The 18,359-nt window shown below is 38.8% G+C and overlaps 1 protein-coding gene across 1 annotated transcript; it reads right to left on the bottom strand.

Moving 5' to 3' along the window:
- Positions 1-13,785: 13,785 nt before the first annotated feature.
- LOC122987425 lies at positions 13,786-17,140 on the bottom strand. The gene is made up of 4 exons (XM_044359313.1): positions 17,015-17,140; positions 15,599-15,654; positions 14,912-15,271; positions 13,786-14,778 (listed from the first exon to the last, which is right to left on the bottom strand). Exons 2-4 carry the CDS (start codon positions 15,645-15,647, stop codon positions 14,567-14,569), a joined length of 621 nt encoding a protein of 206 aa, XP_044215248.1. The 5' UTR covers positions 15,648-15,654; positions 17,015-17,140; the 3' UTR covers positions 13,786-14,566.
- Positions 17,141-18,359: the final 1,219 nt, after the last annotated feature.

The raw sequence follows: 18,359 nt of genomic DNA, 5'->3' as shown, positions 1-18,359 counted from the left end.
GAGTCACATCAGTGGCACATCCTGGGGTCTTGAAGCTGCACAGGACTGTGTCCACCTGTAACATCATACATCTATGAAGTAACTCACATAAACTGAAAGGAAACATCTTTTTTTTTTTGATGAAGAGAATGACATAAACAAGAGAGGACGTACCCTGACCTGCAGTCACTGGAAAGCACTGAGTGAGTGTAGGAGCACACAGCAGCAGAAAGAGGAAGATTTGCTCTGTCAAGACAAAATTACAAACTCAATCTAAGGCTGGTGGTTGAGATTGGACCCAGTTTAAAGTTGGTAAATTGTCAGAAACCTACCTTTCATGTGAGAGATCGGTACTGTGAAGCTTCTCTGGGCTGTCCTGTTAGAGACACATTCAGTTTCCCATCAGAAACTTCGCATCACAGAATTTCTAATTATCCCCCACCATGACACCCTTCACGTTGAGCACAACCTTTACCGCACACCACTTCCTTTACTGGAATTTGGTGTTAGCCTCAACTGAAAAACAAAATTTTCATGTTGCCATTCAAACATTGGATAGCACCACTTAAAATGAACTATAACCAATGACTTACTCCATTTCCTGCTCTGAGATAACGTTTCCTCTCTCCAAGTGATGGTCCGCTCAGTACGAATATACACGTCCTAAACAATAACACAAAGCACAAATGTACGTTTAGTTGGATTGAGCATTGCTACAGACAGCAACCCCATAAGACAGGAACAGGGGGGCGGCTCCCCCAAAGCTGACTAAAATGACCACACCTGCGCGTCGGTGACAGCATCACACAGAGCACTTTATCACTGAGCCATATGTCTATTTCATGCAATCTACGATTTCATTTCAGCATAGCCCACTGACATCCTGGGAATGTGTTAAAACCATACCGCTAACGGCGTCAGTGATTATAGCAGTCTGCCTTTCTGATGCAACCAGGTCGCGATCGAAGTCTGCAAGTTACGAGATGCAGCCTGATATTTCGATGTGCCCAGTGATGACTGTTTATATACTGTTTATGGGTGTTTCTGCAACTACGGGCATTTTTAAGTCCCAGCAGTGAAATTTTGGATTTATGTTAATTTTTTCATATGATGCTTTTTAGATATATACACAATGTTATTACATATATTGACATCATTTCCCCCCCCTAAATAATGTGATTTGATAAAATTTCTAAAGCATTTTATGGGTCCAAACACCACTTTTGCTAGTGTCCCACAACTGTGGTCTCAATGTTGAGATATGTAAAATGAGCTAATTCAATTACAATATGACATTATTTCAAACGAAAGTGCTTCCTATACATATTAATTTACACCATATTAATTTTTTTGTTTACTAATCATTTAACATCTGTAGAGTTAACAGTTAACAGTTTGCTGTTATGGAATAAAGCACCTTACACCATGAGTGAAGGTGGGTGTACAGTTAGTGACGTCCTCTAAAATACGGGCGCTTCACAGCTCTGAGCCTTCACATGAAAAAGACATTTTTCTCTCCTAATTGAGGTGGAGTTCAAGATAATGGTGCTTCCCCTGGCTGCATCTCTTACGTCAAAAACTGCGGACTTGAAACAAGTACCCCACTTTGGCCAGTACGAAACTATCCCAACATCACAAAAAATACCCCCTTCTTGAACGGCAAGAAAATAAAAGCATGAGTATATTTGAAGCTTAAAACTTATTAATTGTTACATGTAGCAAAGATCGCCCTTACATGTCAATATGCCCACTATTATAACCTATTCCATTCACAATAATACTTCTGCATAACGTTAATGAACAGTGTTAAAATTTAACACCATTATAGAGAAGTACAATGTCAACAAACACGGCTATCATGAGAGAAAGAGCAGTGATGATACACTGCAGAGCGTACTTTATACACCACATCTCTCAATATTAACGCAAACTGTCCATCCTGAGACTCTGAGACCTCAACACTGATGTACTAGTATGTTCTGCTTCTTTAGTATAAAATTGAATCAAACTGTTTCCTCTGATCCATCTGCTAAACTGTAAGTTTTCTGAAATCCACCACTGGACCGAGTATAAATCTTGTTTAACAGGCAGAGAGTGAATGAATAAACAGCCAGTACAGATATAGCTGCTGCTGACAGTCCCAGTACACAGTAGAGGCCGATCCTTTCCCGACTCAGGCCAATCCCTCCCTGCTGGAAAGACACCAAACACATCTGTGTCATTCATGTGAAGAAACAACATTTCACTAAAGAAAACTAAATAACCACAACACATTAAGTTGGAACATATTTCATAGTTCTGCTGAGTTTTACTGAATCATCTTACCAGTGACATTGAGTCGGCCTTTTCCTCTGTTCCAACCATAATTTGTTCTCACTTCACACTGGTACAGACCCGAGTCATCAGTCCTGATTCTGGACACATGAAGTCTGATTCGTCCTTCTCTGAGGGCGTCTTTGTCACACTGAACTCGTCCTGCAAACTGTCCATCCTGAGACTCTGAGACCTCAACACCCTCATATAGATGATACAGGACCAAGGGTTTAACATCAGTTAACAGTTCACAATTAGTTATAAGTACGGTGGAGGAACTGTCAGTTTTGGTTGTAAATATCCATTCCAGTGTGATGTTGTCGTTCTCCTCTGCCTGGTAGGAGGTCTCTGTCATGTTCAATACAAATGTTCCTGTTGAGGAGACAGAGAGGGAAAGTGAGGACCAGACAAACTAAGAACTTTAACATTTGAGCCCTTAAACTCCACCTATATATATTTAGAAATACAGCTAAGTGTTTAAAGATACAAGAGTATAAAAAAGGTAATGCATAGTGTCAATAAATAATACAATCTAATCAATAACTGAAGATAGAGGATCTTCCCAACTGTCATCTACCAGCTTTAATAGTTCTAATGTTTTCACTGACATATTTTGAAATGGAAGTCACAAAATATGTTTGTGAGGCTGAAGGTTTATTCTGTTGTTCATCTTTATGTCAAACTGAAGGTTTAAACTAACCACAGACACAGGAGGTCAGGCTGATGAGCAGAAGGATCCTGCAGATCATCTTCTCCCTGTGAGAGGAGACAGAGGAGAGGAGTCATCAACACATGAGGTCAAAGTTCAGTCATCACACTTGTGAAAAGATAAGTCAGGTTTCATTCATGCATCACAACATGTGCTCATGTTCATCTTCCTTATTATACATGACTGAGCAAAGGACTTTTAGTCAGATCTCAGTCAGTCTACAGTTTGTTCTTCTATGAATTCAGTTCAAGTAACATGTTTTTAAAAGCCTTTCTCAGGTGTCTGTGTGCAGTAATGTAACTGTGCTACAAGATGCTGCAGGTTAAGTTGATTACAATATCTGAAGGTGCAGTTAATATTTCAGGGTTCTTCGTGTGGTAGGGAGCACTAGGAAACACTTCCCCCAAACTGATCTTGAACGCAGCCCTTGTCTGTTCACTTGCCCATCCCTTCCTATCAATCAGGTTCTGATTATTGTTGATTGTTGATAATTGTTTTAGCTTCCTTGCTAGTGCTCCCTGAGTCTTACCTTTGCATACCACAGTGGTAAGTAGGGCCTGGACAACTATTGATTATATTGTGTATGAACAGGGCTGTACAGACACCTTTAGAGGGGCAGGTGCTCAAACACCAAACCACCAACATAATTTACAGCATGATCTGCTGAATTATAGCAACACATATTCAAACACAATGTAACATGAAATCTTACAACAAACTAAATCAATCTACATCATTGTTCCCCAACTGATGAAATCACAAATGGTCAAGATGCTGTGACTGCATGGTGAGTATACAGCAACACCTCTAAGCTCTCCTCAGTGTGGCCTGACATCCCATTTACCAGCCTCAGCCCATCAGGGTGGACATTTATTGAACACCTGAACAGTATTTCTCACTAAATATAAAGTAAATCCTACTTAAGTCTAAACTTGTCTCATATTTTTATGTCTCTTACACTTAAAGAGTGTGTGTGTGTGTGTGTGTGTGTGTGTGTGTGTGTGTGTGTGTGTGTGTGTGTGTGTGTGTGCTGTTGTCACCTAATAAACATCACACAGCCAAAGGCAACATTCTCTGCAGGCTGGACGATATATATATGTTCAGACGCAAAAAACAACAACGCATTTGGTCTTTGCAAACAGAAATTATGTACGTGTTTATTTGCACATAGAGCGGAGAAGTGAGATCTGATCACAAGCAGTCACTCAAGACGCATCAATGCCAGGTGTAAACTGTCTCTCTTTCTCCTTAAAGTTTTTCTTTTTCTTGTTTCTTTAACCACTAATTTTCTTTTCAGACACATTTACCAGTTGTTTTATTTGATTTAATACTGTAGTTGTTGGGGGTAGGTGGGCGGAGTTCCCAGCATGTGAGACATTGTGTTTACGGACATAAATTTAGGTAAATTGTGTTCTAAATCACCACAGATGTTATCTGGTACACAGTGATTAGTGTTACTGTTCTCCACACTAACTCTACGATGTTTCTAGTAGTTAACAGTTTGCTGTTATGGAATAAAGCATCTTGCACCGTGAGTGGCGTTGTCTGCACGGTCTATTACTATCCTCCGGATCTCCCTTAACACTGAAGCCAGGTGTCCATGAGTAATAGGACTGCAGGATTACGACATATTTCCGTCGGAAGGAATAATTTGTCCTCTGGGAGAAAGTGGGAGTGCAAGCTGCTTCACCCACGCATTGTGCGAAGGGATAGAGAAGCGTCATCTGAGTTAGTCATTCATGAATTGAACATAAAGGGCAAGATCCCCTCCTGCTGGAAAAGGAGGGGTAATGAAATATATCGTTCAAAAGTGGGCGGAATTCTGTGCCTCTCATAGTTCATCAAACTTCTTCGTGAAGCTCGGCAAATATTTACAACATCACGTCTCCAGATTTTCTGCAGTTGTCACACTGTAAGGACGCTTTGATTTACTTTTTAAAACTTGAAACATGCATTTTTCTGAAATGATCGAAATGATATAGTTATCGTAGGGTCTACCTGATATTTGTGAAAACAAACAAAAGCTGACTGCATTTTTATACGATTTCTGTTATAATCATAATACCACAGCTGTCTCTCAGGAGGTTCATACTTTACCGAATATACAAGAGTAGAGTAGAGAATATCCCAACACGGTGATGTTTCATGGAGTAATCCCGTCAATTCCTGGATTTTAATTAAATTTTGGATTATTTGCACAAAAACGTGAGGAAAAACTCTCGGGTAAGACACGTTTCATTTTACTTTTGCCAAGAGGTGATATTTTCATGTCTCAACCCAACGATGAGCGTTAATGTTGAGAGATTTGGTGTATAAAGTACACTCTGCAGTGAATCATCGCTGCTCTTTCTCTCATGTGAGCCGTGTTTGTTGACTTTGTGCATTTCTACAACGGTATTAAACTGCAACAAAGTTCGTTTATGTTATGCGTAAATACTCATTTAAGTGTAAGAGACAGATAAAAATATGAGACACGTTAAGACTTAAGTAGGATTTACTTTATATTTAGTGAGAAATACTGTTCAGGTGTTCAATAAATGTCCACCCTGATGGGCTGAGGCTGGTAAATGGGATGTCAGGCTACACTGAGGAGAGCTTAGAGGTGTTGCTGTATACTCACCATGCAGTCACAACAACCTAAACACACTCACACAGTAAACACATGAACCACTCATGTGTCTTAGTGTGTTTAACTACAACTATAACAGGGAAGAAACAATAAACTGGCAAAGAAATAAAACTACAGTTTACCAAACAAAGTAAGGATAGCAGTTGGTTCTAAAATGTGGAACAGTGTTAAATATGGCTGACACTTAGAACAAACCTAAAATTAGACAAAACAGCAGCAAGAGGAGATCAACAAGAGACATTTTACACATTAATATGGTCCTCCACCTTTATACACTGGCACATGCTGAGACAATATGCAGCATCAAATTATAATGTGTTTGACAAAACACAACGAAGTAACAGCGAAAACTCTTCAGTAAAGCTAAAGTTTTTTAAATTGACATTAGTGTTGTTTTAAGCGTCCCATTTATCTAGTGCTGTTCCTTTACATGACAGTAATGTTAATGCAGTTTGATAGTTTGGATAGCTTGACTGCTTATGCATTCCCACTGTGTGTTGTTTGTCCACAATTACTGTAATTATCACTATACGTGTTAAAGTTCTGCTTCATCCTCACTCCGATTTTTACATGGAAGACTTTTTACATTTCCAGAGTGAGTGAAGGAATCAGGAGAGAGGAGACAGAAGTAAGGAAGAATTGCAGGATGTAGTGATGTTGAAAGAAAGAGAAACAGTTTACACCTGAATCATCTTGCAATCTTGTAGCACAGTTATATTACTGCACACAGACACCTGAGAAAGGCTTTTAAAAACATGTTACTTGAACTGAATTCATAGAAGAACAAACTGTAGACTGACTGAGATCTGACTAAAAGTCCTTTGCTCAGTCATGTAGAATAAGGAAGATGAACATGAGCACATGTTGTGATGCATGAATGAAACCTGACTTATCTTTTCACAAGTGTGATGACTGAACTTTGACCTCATGTGTTGATGACTCCTCTCCTCTGTCTCCTCTCACAGGGAGAAGATGATCTGCAGGATCCTTCTGCTCATCAGCCTGACCTCCTGTGTCTGTGGTTAGTTTAAACCTTCAGTTTGACATAAAGATGAACAACAGAATAAACCTTCAGCCTCACAAACATATTTTATGACTTCCATTTTAAAATATGTCAGTGAAAACATTAGAACTATTAAAGCTGGTAGATGACAGTTGGGAAGATCCTCTATCTTCAGTTATTGATTAGATTGTATTAATTATTGACACTATGCATTACCTTTTTTATGCTCTTGTATCTTTAAACACTTAGCTGTATTTCTAAATATATATAGGTGGAGTTTAAGGGCTCAAATGTTAAAGTTCTTAGTTTGTCTGGTCCTCACTTTCCCTCTCTGTCTCCTCAACAGGAACATTTGTATTGAACATGACAGAGACCTCCTACCAGGCAGAGGAGAACCACAACATCACACTGGAATGGATATTTACAACCAAAACTGACAGTTCCTCCACCGTACTTATAACTAATTGTGAACTGTTAACTGATGTTAAACCCTTGGTCCTGTATCATCTATATGAGGGTGTTGAGGTCTCAGAGTCTCAGGATGGACAGTTTGCAGGACGAGTTCAGTGTGACAAAGACGCCCTCAGAGAAGGACGAATCAGACTTCATGTGTCCAGAATCAGGACTGATGACTCGGGTCTGTGCCAGTGTGAAGTGAGAACAAATTATGGTTGGAACAGAGGAAAAGGCCGACTCAATGTCACTGGTAAGATGATTCAGTAAAACTCAGCAGAACTATGAAATATGTTCCAACTTAATGTGTTGTGGTTATTTAGTTTTCTTTAGTGAAATGTTGTTTCTTCACATGAATGACACAGATGTGTTTGGTGTCTTTCCAGCAGGGAGGGATTGGCCTGAGTCGGGAAAGGATCGGCCTCTACTGTGTACTGGGACTGTCAGCAGCAGCTATATCTGTACTGGCTGTTTATTCATTCACTCTCTGCCTGTTAAACAAGATTTATACTCGGTCCAGTGGTGGATTTCAGAAAACTTACAGTTTAGCAGATGGATCAGAGGAAACAGTTTGATTCAATTTTATACTAAAGAAGCAGAACATACTAGTACATCAGTGTTGAGGTCTCAGAGTCTCAGGATGGACAGTTTGCAGGACGAGTTCAGTGTGACAAAGACGCCCTCAGAGAAGGACGAATCAGACTTCATGTGTCCAGAATCAGGACTGATGACTCGGGTCTGTACCAGTGTGAAGTGAGAACACACCAACCTCCAGAGTCCACCTTTATTGGACTGGATGCAGACAGTCAGCCTACACAGTCCCCTGAGGATCGGTCCTGCAGCCACCTATCACCTGTTTTCATACAGATGCAAACTTCCTCCCATGTTATTATAGGGCTGTTATATATACATTGCAAGACACGCTCTGCATAGCATTCAAGCACTAGGATTGGCCAGGCGTCCATGCTATGTACTATTTGTATGTTCAATACTGTATTATGTACAGCTTTGAGGTAGTTCATTGAGTATTTCCATTTTATTTGACAGTGAAACTCGCTTTTTTCTTTACATCACAACATTTATTTGACAGCATATTGACTTAATCAGATTAGGATTTTACTTACAAACACATAATAATAACATATGATAGATTAATCTACCCAACAGTATGTAAAGTTATTATTATTATTTTATTTTGACACAGAGAATATTTTGTGGGTAATTATTTGCCAATGTGCCACTTTCTATCCAAAGCGTCACAAGGAAAATTTTTTATTATTATAAGTCAGACATTAGCATTTTTTGAAATAAATACATAAAATTGACAAATAAAATCATAACATAACAGATAAACTGATCACAAGATTGCTTTCATATTTCAAAAGCAGTTAAGTTGGACTTCCAGCCTTGTTCAGGACAATAAATTTGTGATACACCAGAGAGACTTTGTAGATTAGTGTCCAGAAATGATTCACAGCCAAGGAATGTCATCATACAGATCACAATGTTGGGACGAGGTGTGGTAATTCTCAGCCAGAGCACCATGACAACCTGAAGCAAAAGAGTTGTCAGTTCAAAGAGTATCCAGCTATACCTAAAGGAGTAGTTCGACATTTTTTTTTTGGAACTATTCTTATTTGCTTTCTTGCCCAGAGTCAGATAAGAAGAGCCATACCACTCTCATAAAGATGTGAGGCCACAATCAGTAGCAGATTAGCCTAGCTTAGCATAAAGACTGGAAACAGAGAGAAACAGCTAGCCAAAGGTTTACATAAATGAGGTTTTGCTGGTTGCATGGCAACCTCATGGTGACAAGAAGACTCCAGTATGTCACCGCTCCCAAAATGTTTTTTGAAGTACATTTTGCTGATAAAACTTTGCACTTTTACTTAAGTATAAGTTTGCATACAGAACTTTTACTTGTAATTGAGTAATTATATATTGTAGTTTTACTACTTTTGCTTAAAGATCCCCTCCAGACAATATGTACAAATACTCTGCTTGGGACAATAATGGGTGTCTGATATGGTTATTCCACAAAAAAAGTATAATTACCACTTTAAATGTTAAAAAAACAAACCATCTACTTCCCTCTCCCTCATTAAAAATCCAGAATATATGAATATGCATGTATATTTCATTTTGGAAGTTTAACTGTTGGACACAAAATGTCTCCTACTTCACTGAAAAGTCCATTCCTGTCTTTCCACATCACACTTGTAAGTTGAATATTGGACCAAGATTGGCTACCAAACTAATTGTCATGTCACAAATCACAATCGTAGGCCCACCCCTAAAAATCAGGTTTTCATGAGCCAAGAGAAAATTTCCACTTTCAGCAGATAAATGTGAAAACAGCCTTCAAGTGTCAAACTCTGGATATATGTACACCGATCTGCACAGTGAAGCTCAAACATCTAACTGTAAGACCAAGAAGAAAAACATATTTTTGAGTGGAGGCGGACTGTTCCCACCGCTTCAACTACAACATTTACTTGTGCCAGCTTGCACTTGTAGCTCATCATTAGATTAACAGTTGCCTGTTTGAGGGCAATGATTTGAAGAACTTCAGAGCTTCTGCATTAACATTGTTCGTGTCTACATGCTGCCATCTAGTGGCGGCAGGGGAGAGTGGTTTGTGTAGATGTAAACAACATACATCCACAAGTATATAAAATGACTCAAACATTTGTGATTTGGAAATGTAAGATGATGTATTGTAAACAAATGTCCTAACCCAGAAATTTAAATTAGGAGATACTTAAACAAAGCTTTGAGACTGCAACTTACAATGCTCTTATCAAAGGGTTATACAGGGAAAACAGTGGAATTACAATGTTACAAAGTTTTGGTAAAGTGAAATAGTCTCTCATATTACTCTCACAGATGAATTCATCATCTTGTGCTAGTTCTTAAATGACAAGCCTGTAAATTACTGTAAGTACTTTTGCTTCTGTAAAATGATAAAAGAGATTTGACAGTTGTATATCTGAACTCAAAAAACGAGTAGGCTCAATAAAATTGTTAAGTGGTGAATAAAAGACTTGTAGATGTTATGAGAGAGGAAAGTAGACATACACGTGTCAAACCAACAACTTAACCACAGCATTGTATTCAAAAGTGAAATGACAAGAGAGGAGATATTAGGTGGGGAAGCTTTGACTGAGACTGTTAAACATTAAATACAAGAAAGGTGTCAAGAACAAGGAAACAGTGAAAGAACTCCAAGAGAAGAAACTCGGAAAGCATCAACAAAAAGAAGATTACAAAGTTGACCATTGAGCAAAAATATTATGAATGTTAAAAAATGAAAGGATGAAAAGATGAAACTTAAATATGACCCAGGATTAGGTTGTGACAACTATTCCTAAATTCGTTACTTACTAAGTTTGTGTGTAAAATCCTTCCTTCAACTACTAGTTTTAAACTAGTGATGTCAGACTGCAACATTAAAACGTAGCTATAATGTCTTAGCTAGTAAAGAGTTTAGTAGGCTAATATGTAAATCTAATGCTAGGAAACATCAGTAGCCATCCAATCAAAAGCAATGAATTATAAACTATAAGTATAAAGTTGCATCATGAGCTGTAACATCACTTCCAAAAATAACAGTTTTAGGGGAGCAAAACAATATATTAATTACAAATCCCCAGAATGAGAGGGACATATGCTAACGATGTGCTAACCTAACAACAGATTAATATAACCTAATTACTGAACAGCATTTCAATCAAGTGTCAGCTATGTCAACCGTAAACTTCTTTTATGCTTCATTGCAAGCTAATGTTAGTTTTGTTAGTTATCTACGTGACAGTTACATCTGGCAGTTATTGGATGTAAGTATTCAGCACCTCTAACGTTACACATGAGCTAGTTTGTGTCTTGTAACCTATTTTAATTTAGTCATGTGTAAATCCCCATTTAGTAAACAAATTATAACTTAGGCTAAGTTTGAACTTACTGGTGCAAAATACTACAACTACTGCAATGGTCTTTTATTGTAAAGCATGTTGTGATATCTACTCTAGAAATGTGCGACAACTTTTACTTAAAGGAAAGAGTTTGACATTTTGGAAAATACACTTATTCACTTTGTTGCTGAGAGTGAGATAACAAGATTGTCTGTACTGTAAATATGAAGCTACAGCCAGCAGCCTTTTAGCTTAGCTTAGCATAACAACTGAAAGCAGGGGAAAACAGCTAGCCTGGCGCTGATGGAAAGTAAATCCGCCTAACAGCACCTATAAAGCTGACTAACATTATTATATCTTGATGCGTCATCTGTCCAATAAAGCAAAATGTAAAAAGTTAATACATAAATATGGTAGCATTGTTCTCATTTAACTCTAAAAAAGTGTTCCTAAAATGTTGTTCCTTAAAAGGCTTCTGTTAGCATGAGATTAGAGTAAAAGAAACCCAAAAACTTTGAGAAGGGAATCACACTTGTGCAGAGGAGTTAAAAAGTGTCTCATTCTTATGGTGCAACTCAACTAAAAACCACTAGATGTCAGCCCTTCTCTTTATATCTTCACTAAATTTTAATTGAATGACTGACGAGCACATGCTCCACTTCTCCTTCCCTCTCTCTCTCTCTCTCTCTCTCTCTCTCTCTCCCTCCCTATGTGACTCTCTACCACCCCCCTCCAATCTCTCTCAGCCAAAATAATAAAATGCTGACATCTCAAAGTGCCGTCTGTATGCCTGTCTCAGCGCAGCAGAGCTGAGAGCTGAAGCCTGACAGAGAGAGAGAGAGAGAGAGAGAGAGAGAGAGACAGAGAGAGAGAGAGAGAGAGAGGAGGGGGGGTGTTGGGAGGTGGAGTGGGGGGTGGGGGTACAACTCTCTCCGATCTCTAACTGTAGGCTCTGCCTTGCCGAGGGGCTTCAGCACTGCGCTTCTGTGAAGGTAGGTGTGAGGCTGCTTCCTTCTTTCTCTGTCGCTGTGTGTGTGTTTTGGGGGGATCTCGCCAGCACGCCGGGGTTGACCAACACTTTAATCTTTCCCTCTGGCTTGCCTGTTTGGGGGGCTTCATTTCTTCAAGCCAGAGCTTCTTGTGAGATTCTGGGTTTGTGGAATAGGACAAAGTTGCAGCATGAATGTGGGACATATGAGTTAATTGCTGTCCAAAACTCAAGTCTTTCTGTGCAGAAGTTTGGTGACTTGATAGTGAACTTTTCAGGCTGAAATGATCAATTTATGTCACTTTATGGAAGGCTCTTTTTTCCCAGCTGCAGCTTCTGCAAAGGGCCAGCCAAAAGAACGAAATACTGTCACTCAAATGAAGCTATCAGTATGGTATGTGGAGGGGTTAAGCTTTCAAATAGTTGTCCATTGTTGTGCAGTTAATTCGTCACAGAGGATTTGGAGATGTTGTCTCAGTGGGCTGTAGAGTTTAGAGACCGGGAGGGTTAAGTTTGCCCTCTACGTGTACATCCCCTCCAGCTAAGACCCATTAGTGCCTGACATTTGTATATCTGAATTGATCAAATTGTCTTTTTGTGGTACAAAAATAAGGTGGGTGGCCTTGTGACAATGTGACAAATATGTCTCTGTGTCTTAAAAAACATTTCCACGTATTGCCTCTTTTGAATATTTGCATCAGGGGCCCTAAAATATTATGAAATTAGTGTGAAATTAGTGAAACTAGTGCCACACAGGAAGTGATGCATTTGTTTATAATGACCACAACAATCTTTTCATCATGTTTGTTGATCGTCTAACGTCATGAAAACTGTAAAACTGAGTTCTGACCTTCTTTCCAGAATTTATATCTTTAACTTCTCAACATTGATCTTTGTTGTTTTATTGTAATGTGTAATTGAAACTGAGATTTACTGTTGCTGTTTTTAATCCTGTCTGTTACAGTGAGCTCTTATTTACTGTCTGTTATTGATTATCAGTCTGTCACATGTATGTTTGAGAGAAAACCTTTGAACTGGAAACACTGGTATTAAGGATAAAGACCAGCAGAGGGAGCTCTTCACTGGAAGTCAGCTCATCTTGTTTAGAGATCCTCACCTGGCTGCAGGTTACAGCTGTGTGCTCATTTACACCTTTAGGCTCATTGAAACATAACAGATGTATCACAGAGATCTGCTGCTGTTATGTGTTTTATCTGTGATATTTGCTTAGAACTTTTTTTGAGGATTTTTTTATTTGCTGACTGAGATTTTTTTTAAATAATTTATTTTTGCTCACCTTATATTCTTTCTCTCTCTCTCTCTATATATATATTTTACAATGTATCATCTTTTTTTATAACATCTATTTGTGTGTTTCTGTTTTGTGTGAAGATCATAAAACAAAATGTTGTGGCCCTTTCTTGCCAATAAAGATTCAGACAGTCTGGTTCAGAGCAGTGCCTCACATGAACTCTTACTACAGATTCTGTGTTGTAATTAAGTATATGAAATATACACAATAGAACATGTACAAATACATAACAGTAAAGCATACTTAGAGTAACAACATGCAAAAAATTATATGTGATTAGTTGTAACTTGGCTAAAACATACAGAGGTGCTAGTAGAGAACACAAGTTTGTAGAGTGTTTGGTTCATTTCAGACTTGTTTGAGGTTTGAACATCACAACTCATTGTTCACTGGGTTGGATTACCTATCAGGATGGACACACAAAAGAGTCAAACTTTCTCTCATAAAAATAGGGATTTATTTACAATATGTACACATTATGAACTGTACATGAGGAAAGGCAATGCATTGTTAAATTAGATTTTGGAAACCTTACACCCTAAATAGATGAGAAATATTATTTGACAAGAGCTTGGAACTCCTAATTAGCACAATAAGTCCTCATTAAGGATGACTGTCAGATGGTTGTGTTAAGATTAAGATTTCTTTTTTGTCTCAGCACTCACATACACTGAAACGAAATTTGACCTTTGCATTTGACCCATCCTCTACACTAGGAGCAGTGGGCAGCCGCAGTGCTGCGTCCAGGAACCAACTCCAGTTGTTTTGCCATCACCAGTGGTCAGGTGAACTGACAGGAGCACACCTGGTAACACCTGAGCCACGCAGCTCAGGCGTAACTGCAGCTGTGCATCATCTAGAGATTTGGTGTGTTGCCTATTTTTTCCCGTGTGAGGCTTTTCTCAGCAAAAATAGACAGTGAAAATGATCTGTTGACAGTCATATTGACATCATACCATCAACATTACACCTCTTAACATGAACTTAATGTTTATCATGAATAGTCCAACTAGACACCCTGGTGTCCATCATACACAACTTAAATAATTACCTTTATGTTCATTCTCTTTATACATACATAATCAATGTGTAAGTGTCCAGCATGTCCCAACTCTCAGAGAAATCATAAAATAAAGGCAGGATGTGTTTTTTCCATTATTAGTTTTTACAGTTTGTAATTTAAGTGCATGAAGCATCAAGGTTGTTGCTATGGTTACCTGCCAGCCAATGGGAAACTTGTGTGTTCTGTGTCTTTGGTATAAAAGTGAATCAAACTGTTTCCTCTGATCCATCTGCTAAACTGTCAGTTTTCTGAAATCCACCACTGGACCGAGTATAAATCTTGTTTAACAGGCAGAGAGTGAATGAATAAACAGCCAGTACAGATATAGCTGCTGCTGTCAGTCCCAGTACACAGTAGAGGCCGATCCTTTCCCGACTCGCTGTGTTTGGTGTCTCAGGTTCAGGCCAATCCCTCGCTGCTGTAAAGACACCAAACACATCTGTGTCATTCATGTGAAGAAACAACATTTCACTAAAGAAAACTAAATAACCACAACACATTAAGTGGGAACATATTTCATAGTTCTGCTGAGTTTTACTGAATCATCTTACCAGTGACATTGAGTCGGCCTTTTCCTATGTTCCGACCATAATTTGTTTGCACTTTACACACGTACAGACCCGAGTCATCAGTCCTGAGTCTGGACACATGAAGTCTGATTCGTCCTTCTCTGAGGGCGTCTTTGTCACACTGAACTCGTCCTGCAAACTGTCCATCCTGAAACTCTGAGTCCTCAACACCCTCATATAGATGATACAGGACCAAGCATTTAACATCAGTTAACAGTTGACAATTAATTATAAGTACGGTGGAGGAACTGTCAGTTTTGGTTGTAAACATCCATTCCAGTGTGATGTTGTGGTTCTCCTCTGCCTGGTAGGAGGTCTCTGTCACGTTCAATACAAATGTTCCTGTTGAGGAGACAGAGAGGGAAAGTGAGGACCAGACAAACTAAGAACTTTAACATTTGAGCCCTTAAACTCCACCTATATATATTTAGAAATACAGCTAAGTGTTTAAAGATACAAGAGTATAAAAAGGTAATGCATGATGCCAATAATTAATACAATCTAATCAATAACTGAAGATAGAGGATCTTCCCAACTGTCATCTACCAGCTTTAATAGTTCTAATGTTTTCACTGACATATTTTAAAATGGAAGTCATAAAATATGTTTGTGAGGCTGAAGGTTTATTCTGTTGTTCATCTTTATGTCAAACTGAAGGTTTAAACTAACCACAGACACAGGAGGTCGGGCTGATGAGCAGAAGGATCCTGCAGATCATCTTCTCCCTGTGAGAGGAGACAGAGGAGAGGAGTCATCAACACATGAGGTCAAAGTTCAGTCATCACACTTGTGAAAAGATAAGTCAGGTTTCATTCATGCATCACAACATGTGCTCATGTTCATCTTCCTTATTACACATGACTGAGCAAAGGACTTTTAGTCAGATCTCAGTCAGTCTACAGTTTGTTCTTCTATGAATTCAGTTCAAGTAACATGTTTTTAAAAGCCTTTCTCAGGTGTCTGTGTGCAGTAATGTAACTGTGCTACAAGATGCTGCAGGTTAAGTTGATTACAATATCTGAAGGTGCAGTTAATATTTCAGGGTTCTTCGTGTGGTAGGGAGCACTAGGAAACACTTCCCCCAAACTGATCTTGAACGCAGCCCTTGTCTGTTCACTTGCCCATCCCTTCCTATCAATCAGGTTCTGATTATTGTTGATTATTGATTATTGTTTTAGCTTCCTTGCTAGTGCTCCCTGAGTCTTACCTTTGCCTACCACAGTGGTAAGTAGGGCCTGGACAACTATTGATTATATTGTGTATGAACAGGGCTGTACAGAGACCTTTAGAGGGGCAGGTGCTCAAACACCAAACCACCAACATAATTTACAGCATGATCTGCTGAATTATAGCAACACATATTCAAACACAATGTAACATGAAATCTTACAACAAACCAAATCAAACTACATCATTGTTCCCCACCTGATGAAATCAGAGGGAGACTATGATTTGCTCTGTGGTGTGTGTGTGTGTGTGTGTGTGTGTGTGTGTGTGTGTGTGTGTGTGTGTGCTGTTGTCACCTAATAAACATCAGACAGCCAAAGGCAACATTCTCTGCAGGCTGGATGATATATATATATATATGTTCAGACGCAGCGCTAGAGCAGATCAATAGACGGGATATTTGTTCATCTTGTTATTGAACAAGTGGAACACAGCTTTGGACCCCCGGGACCTCCTCTTACTCACACAAATTCCACTTGTGGGCGTTATGCTTAAAGTAAAAAGCGCCTGATTGCTGAATGTTGTTAAAGCTGCGTAGCAGCCCTGCGAACGATACAGCGTTGACATGTATGAAACCCCAAACTATAAGCCTGACACGTATCCCAATATGCAATATAAATATATCAAATATAATATCTCATTGAGAATACATTCAAAATCTGAACGAACACTATAGAAGTTTAATACCGTGGTAGAGATGCATATAGTGAATAAACACGGCTCACATGAGAGAAAGAGCAGCGATGATACACTGCAGAGTGTACTTTATACACCAAATCTCTCAATATTAACGCTCATCGTTGAGTTGAGACATGAAAACATCCCCCTTTGGAAAAAGTAAAATCAAACGTGCCTTACCCGAGAGTTTTTCCTCACGTTTCTGTGCAAATAATCCAACACTTTATTAAAATCCAGGAATTGACGGGATTACTCCATGAAACATCACCGTGTTGGGACATTCTCTACTCTACTCTTGTATATTCGGTAAAGTACCGATATGAACCTCCTGAAAGACAGTTGTGGTACTATAATGCAGTCTGCGAAGACCCGCCCCTACTCTGCTTCTGATTGGCTATGACTCTGATATTCTTACCACATGACTCACATGTGTGGAGGAGAACAGGATAACATGAGACGCTTTTTAAACTTGATGAGTTTACTGCGAAATAAAAGTGTATTTGTTTCAAATAATATTTAATATATATACCTCAGGTTGTTGTGTATCCATGGAAATGAAAACAAGTTATCTAATTATTATGATTTTAGAACAATCACCCATCAAAAAAAGTTAGTCCTATAACACAATTTACTCCAAGGTAAGGGTAAAATGAGCGCTCTAGTGGTAATTAGTGTTACCATTAAATACTGATATAAAAATGACACAAAATCAAACAATTTTGAGATAATCTTGAACTTTATTAGTGCCATCAATTTAACAAAGGCAAAAGTCATAGTTTTAAGTAAAAGTTTGTTTCCTGTTGTTCAAAATGTTACCTAAACATTTTCAGTAAAGATTAAACTGAGATCTTTGTGTGTTACTGTAGATACAGAAAGAATGTGTGTGTAAATGTGCTTTTGTGTCTACAGACAGGTGACAAATTAAAGGAAAAACTGGTCCAGGTCTGAATGCTTGACCCCTACAGTGAGGGGGTCTGGTGGCTCTGTTATGCTCTGGGGGGCATTTTGTCGGCATGGTTTGGGTCCACTTGACCCCTTAGAGGGAAGAATCACTGCTAATCAATACAAAGATGTTGTGAGTGATCACCTTTATCCTATGATGAATCATTTCTATCCTGATGGGAGTGGTCTCTTCCAGGATGTCTCCATCCATAGGACATGAGGGGTCACTGAATGGTCTGATGAGTATGAAGATGATGTGAATCATATGCTATGACCTTCACAGTCACCAGATCTCAAACCCATTGAAACCTATGGGAGATTTTGGACTGAGGTGTTAGACAGCGCTCTCCACCACCATCATCAAAACACCACATGAGGGAATATCTTTTTGAAGAATACTGTTCATCGCTCCAGAAGAGTTTCAGAGACTTGTAGAATCAATGCCAAGGTGTATTGAAGCTGTTCTGGTGACACATGGTGGCCCAACACCTTACTAAAACACTTTATGTTGGTTTTTCCTTTAATCTGTCACCCGTCTGTATGTACAGCATGTTTGTGTTTGGCTTAAACTTAACATTAGTCA

This window comes from Thunnus albacares, chromosome 8, assembly GCF_914725855.1.
Source record: "Thunnus albacares chromosome 8, fThuAlb1.1, whole genome shotgun sequence".
NCBI lineage: Eukaryota > Metazoa > Chordata > Actinopteri > Scombriformes > Scombridae > Thunnus > Thunnus albacares.
The sequence above is the reverse complement of the archived record's forward strand: the minus strand, read 5'-3'. Positions and strand labels throughout refer to the sequence as shown.